Here is a 5,965-nt window from a genome sequence, read left to right on the forward strand (position 1 = left end):
GTCCTCGGGCACGTGTGTCTCCTCTGTGGCCCTGAGCTCTGTTCTCAGTCCGCTTTCTCTCTGGAGCCTGGTGGTTTTTTTGTTTTTCTGGTGATGGTGTTTTCTGGCTATGAAAGGCGCTCTTTTTGTGGTAATGGAGATTGGTTGTTAGCGGGACTCTTAAGCCCCGCTTTTCTCGGTCGCCATCTTCCCGGAAGTCTAGAGAGAATTAAAATAAGCATCTAATGAAAGTCAAGCCAAACAGTTGACTTATCCAGTTCCGTGATTGGATATGAACGACACTCTCCCTGCTCCCCTCCATTTTTCTTCTTCTAACTTCAGCGGCACTTGAGTCTCTTCCCTAATAAGCTTCCCCAAAAGGTGGAAGATAAAAAAAACTAAAGAATTCCATCAGAGTAACTTTTGAAACAAGAGAGTTACTCTGAGAAACAAACCCGAACTGCCTTCCAGATTCACTGGGTTCTACACCCTTAGGAAAGACGGGGAAGGATTTGGGATGCTGGTGGGGATGGATGCTGAACCCACTTGACACACGGCCCAGTAATGAATGCAGCAGAACGTGTTCACTTTTCACCACACAGGGCAGATACATCTTTACAAGAGAGGAGTGACAGAGGGAGACGGCTTGGTGAGGTGCCTAAGCATAGCATACTGTCCCAGACCAAGGAACATCAGAGTGAAAGGTGAGTGGGAAAATATCCCAGGGAGCCTGTGGGCCAGGTGCTGGAGGATAAAGTGGACAGTTACTGACTGTGAGTACTCAAAGGACCTCAGGGAGCAGGTGGGCGTCCCAACCTTATCCAGATCAAAATGTGTCATGAGTTATAGCCAACACACCCATGTGTGCCCATACACACACACATGAGCATTCACATAGGGTCTCTATTGTGCTTTTAGTAACTGCTGCTTAAAAAAAAAATACTACTAGAAATCAGAAATTCTTTAAGACAAATGAATTTGGTACCTTTACTGCCTCTATGAATATCTGATAAATAGTAACATGCATCTGAGACAAATAGATGCCATTTCTGTAACAGGTAAAGATATGACTTCCCATTTCTCAGCATTCATGGTGATGAAATTTGTTGCCCTGTTAGTATATGCAAAAGAAATCTCCATCCTTCCCCTGTAAAGGAATGTCAACACTCCCCAGGGACAGCCAGCCCCAGGCTCCCTGCTTCACAATCATCCTGGAGCCACTCTCTGCTTATAGGGGTGGGTGGGTGAAGGTGACCTTCACTATCTCCCTACTTTCTACATAACTTGATTCTTATTTTTAGTATAGACTAAAAATCTCTTCCCCTGCCTCCCCCATCATGCCCCAGGCACACTCACCTTTCCTGTCCCCTCCAGCAATTTAAGCGTTTTTAGGCATCTGTCTTTTGCCTGTCATACCTACCTGTCCTCAGAGCCCTCCTGCCTCCTGCCACCAAGCCAGTTGCTTCCCCAGCGCAGTGCCCCTCAGCTTTGGGGTGGACATTGTGAGTGCTGATCTACATTTCTGCATCCACTTGTGTTATGCCCTCCTGTATGGTGGGTCCATGCCTCCTCCATCTTTGTACCCTACCTACCTCCTCAGACAGTGCTTCCAGCATGATAGGTGCTTGGTAAGTATCCACTAAACAAATGTAAAAACAAATGATAGAAAATCATTGGAGAAAAGTATCCTGAGAAAAAAGTCTAATCAAAGGCTAAAAAAATCCTTATTAGAATGAACACCACAATGGCACTTTATTGAAAAAAACTGAGTCACAGAGTCAGGCCATCATTTAAAATGATCTTACAAGGAAGACAACAAGAGTATGTGTCTGCTGAGATACACAGTGTTGTTTTGGGATTAGGAGGGGGAATTGCGGTTTGTTTTTTGCTTCCAGACTCCTTTTTGTGTTTGTTTGTTTTGTTTTTAAACTCCAGTTCTCTGTATCAGTGAAAGATCAGGCTGCAGCTCAGCCTCTGAAACCTAAAAGACCCAGGTCCCAGGAGTCCCCATCAGAGCTCAGGGGGCTTTGACTGAGGAAGGCTCCGGGAAGCCCCCCCCCCCCCCGGGGCCCAGGCTGCCAGCCAGCACAGCTCCAGCCCCCGCCACCTCTGGGGGTCTCTAACAGGAGCCCCCACTGCTCTGTCGTCCAGTTCTCAAGTTCTCTCTAAAAATTTAATGGTTAGTTTCCCTTTGCTTCTGTTTCTAACTTGATTAAAGAAAAGGAAAAAAAAAAAAAAGAAGTCGACTTCAAAAGGAATGACAGGAGCAGAAGACGCATCTGGCTTTACTTTTAAAATTCCATCAAAGTTTGTGTTTTGTTGTTGTTGTTCTCCATTTGACAGCGATCCTGTGAACTTCTCCTCCGGGGAAATGGCGTGTCCAAAGCCCGCCAAGCCCAGCCCGAGAGCTTTACAATTTATTGGAGTAATATTTTAACAAACCTACACACACACACACACACACACACACACACACACACACACACACACACACACACACACTCAAAGAAACCTGTGCTCTCCTTAAGTAGGGGGCAAGCGTTCTATCTCATCACTCGGTGTGGCTGCTTGTAACCAGCATTAAGAGCAGGATTTTTAAACACGAAAACGGATAAAAGAAAAGCTAAATCCCGCCGACCGCCAACTCTTAGTCATTATCTCCGGCAGCATATGGGACCATTCTCCTCCTTATCCTCGCCCTTTCTTCCGCAAAAGCAAAAGCAACCAAGCCTGTCCCGCTTTCTTGGCAAACCTACTCTTTGTGCCTCAGCGGTGCCTCGGCCACCACCACTTCCTCCTCCTCCCAGCGCCGCCGCCTCCTCCTCCTCCTCCTCCTCCTCCTCCTCCTCCTCCTCCTCCTCCTCCTCCTCCTCCTCCTCCTCCTCCTCCTCCTCCTCCTCCTCCTCCTCCTCCTCCTCCTCCTCCCAGCGCCTCCTCCTCCTCCTCCTCCCGCCAGCCGCCGGCGTTTGCTCGGGCAAGTAGGCGGCTGGCTCCCTTTGCGCCGGGAAGCGGGTGCCGCGATTGGGCGACGGTCCCTGAGTCTCCAGTTCCGCGTCGGTTTCAAGGCTCCTCCCTCTTGGTGAAAGACAGACTGCGGGGCGCCTGGAAACCGGTCCGAGGGCGCGCGAGGGAGAGGAGAGGGAGCGAGTTGAGGGATTGACACAAATGGTCAGGCGGCGGCGGAGAAGGAGGCGGAGGCGCCGCGGGGAGCCTAGGCCGCTGGGCTGCGGAGAGTTGCGCGCTCCACGGGGCCGCAGCCACTAGCGCGGCGCCGCCAGCCGGGAGCCGGCGAGCCCAGGGCCAGGAAGGCGGGACGCGACCCGCGCGCCCGAGCCACCCGGGCTCCCGGCCGCCCGCGCTTCATGAGCCCCAAGTTTCTGCGGCGGCGGCGGCGGCTGCGGGACGCGGAGCAGAAGCGCAGGGAGCGGGCGGAGCGCGCCGGCGGGGAGGAGACCTCCCGGGACGCGGCGGGAGCCGCCGCCGGCCGTGCCACTGCCAGCCCCGGCCGAGCGGCGCCGAGGAGGGAGCCGAGAAAGTATGGCTGAGGAGGAGGCGCCTAGGAAGTCCCGGGCCGCCGGCGGCAGCGCGAGCTGGGAACTTTGCGCCCGGGCGCCCCGGGCCGGGCGGGCGCGGGAGGGCGGCGGGGGCGCGGGCGGACGCCGCCGGCCCCCAGCCGACCCCGGGCGCCGGGCGCGCCGGCTGCTGCTGCTGCTCTGCCTGCTGGAGGCTCCGCTGCTGCTGGGGGTCCGAGCGCAGGCGGCGGGCCAGGGGCCCGGGCCGGGGCAGCAGCCCCCGCCGCCGCCGCCCCCGCCGCCCCAGCCGCAGCAGGGCGGGCAGCAGTACAACGGCGAGCGGGGCATCTCCATCCCGGACCACGGCTACTGCCAGCCCATCTCCATCCCGCTGTGCACGGACATCGCGTACAACCAGACCATCATGCCCAACCTGCTGGGCCACACGAACCAGGAGGACGCGGGCCTCGAGGTGCACCAGTTCTACCCGCTGGTGAAGGTGCAGTGCTCGGCGGAGCTCAAGTTCTTCCTGTGCTCCATGTACGCGCCCGTGTGCACGGTGCTGGAGCAGGCGCTGCCGCCCTGCCGCTCCCTGTGCGAGCGCGCGCGCCAGGGCTGCGAGGCGCTCATGAACAAGTTCGGCTTCCAGTGGCCAGACACTCTGAAGTGCGAGAAGTTCCCGGTGCACGGCGCTGGGGAGCTGTGCGTGGGCCAGAACACGTCCGACAAAGGCACCCCGACGCCCTCGCTGCTGCCCGAGTTCTGGACCAGCAACCCCCAGCACGGCGGCGGAGGGCCGCGCGGCAGCTACCCGGGGGGCGCCGGCTCCTCCGAGCGAGGCAAATTCTCCTGCCCGCGCGCCCTCAAGGTGCCCTCCTACCTCAACTACCACTTCCTGGGGGAGAAGGACTGCGGGGCGCCCTGCGAGCCCACCAAGGTGTACGGGCTCATGTACTTCGGGCCGGAGGAGCTGCGCTTCTCGCGCACCTGGATCGGCATCTGGTCGGTGCTGTGCTGCGCCTCCACCCTCTTCACGGTGCTCACGTACCTGGTGGACATGAGGCGCTTCAGCTACCCCGAGCGGCCCATCATCTTCCTGTCGGGCTGTTACACCGCGGTGGCGGTGGCCTACATCGCGGGCTTCCTGCTGGAGGACCGGGTGGTGTGTAATGACAAGTTCACCGAGGACGGGGCGCGCACGGTGGCGCAGGGCACCAAGAAGGAGGGCTGCACCATCCTCTTCATGATGCTCTACTTCTTCAGCATGGCCAGCTCCATCTGGTGGGTGATCCTGTCCCTCACCTGGTTCCTGGCGGCCGGCATGAAGTGGGGCCACGAGGCCATCGAGGCCAACTCGCAGTATTTTCACCTGGCCGCCTGGGCCGTGCCGGCCATCAAGACCATCACCATCCTGGCCCTGGGCCAGGTGGACGGCGACGTGCTGAGCGGAGTGTGCTTTGTGGGGCTGAACAACGTGGACGCGCTGCGGGGCTTCGTGCTGGCGCCCCTCTTCGTGTACCTGTTCATCGGCACGTCCTTCCTGCTGGCCGGCTTCGTGTCGCTCTTCCGCATCCGCACCATCATGAAGCACGACGGCACCAAGACGGAGAAGCTGGAGAAGCTCATGGTGCGCATCGGGGTGTTCAGCGTGCTCTACACGGTGCCCGCCACCATCGTCATCGCCTGCTACTTCTACGAGCAGGCCTTCCGGGACCAGTGGGAACGCAGCTGGGTGGCCCAGAGCTGCAAGAGCTATGCCATCCCCTGCCCGCACCTCCAGGGCGGCGGAGGCGCCCCGCCACACCCGCCCATGAGCCCCGACTTCACAGTCTTCATGATCAAATACCTTATGACGCTGATCGTGGGCATCACGTCGGGCTTCTGGATCTGGTCCGGCAAGACACTCAACTCCTGGAGGAAGTTCTACACGAGGCTCACCAACAGCAAGCAGGGAGAGACCACCGTCTGAGACCCGGGACTCTCAGCCCATTCCCAGCCCCAGGCCTGTCTCAGCCACCCTTCAAACGCTGGTCCCCTGGAGCCCGCGCCCAGCCTGGGTGCTCAAGGCGCCCTCACTAGACACTTTCGCTGCCTCCTGTAACAGCACAGCGCCTGCAAAAGCTTGTCCCGTCCCCGGAGCAAAAGAACACAGAGGGCCTGACTGCCAGAGGGGTGTGGACCGACCCATGGTACCAGGACTGTAACGCTTTTATGATTGTAAATAGCCTGTGTAAGATTTTTGTAAGTATATTTGTATTTAAAGACTACCGATCACGCGTTTTTCCTTTTAAATTTTTTAATTATTTAGGGCGGGTTAACCATTTGAGGCTTTTCTCTCCTGCCCTTTTCGGAGGACTTGCAGAGGAGGCAGAGTCGGAGGGCACGGGCCAAGCGCTACAGCTCACCCTTCGGCGCCCCTCCCCGGCCTGCGGGGGCACCAGCTCCCGGGGCCAGTCTGGCCCTGCGGGGTGCGG

General features: G+C 57.8%; 1 protein-coding gene across 1 annotated transcript; it reads left to right on the forward strand.

The window, feature by feature from the left end:
- The first annotated feature begins 3,510 nt into the window (after positions 1–3,510).
- Positions 3,511–5,500, forward strand: FZD1 (frizzled class receptor 1). The gene has a single exon (XM_080701560.1). It carries the CDS (start codon positions 3,517–3,519, stop codon positions 5,458–5,460), a length of 1,944 nt encoding a protein of 647 aa, XP_080557686.1. The 5' UTR covers positions 3,511–3,516; the 3' UTR covers positions 5,461–5,500.
- The last annotated feature ends 465 nt before the right edge of the window (positions 5,501–5,965 follow it).

Source organism: Muscardinus avellanarius, assembly GCF_963383645.1.
Source record: "Muscardinus avellanarius genome assembly, chromosome: 9".
Classification (NCBI taxonomy): domain Eukaryota; kingdom Metazoa; phylum Chordata; class Mammalia; order Rodentia; family Gliridae; genus Muscardinus; species Muscardinus avellanarius.

What these genes read in the sequence shown, in the direction of transcription:
- FZD1 (XM_080701560.1), top strand. Translation starts at nt 3,517, where the DNA reads ATGGCTGAGGAGGAGGCGCCTAGGAAGTCCCGGGCCGCCGGCGGCAGC.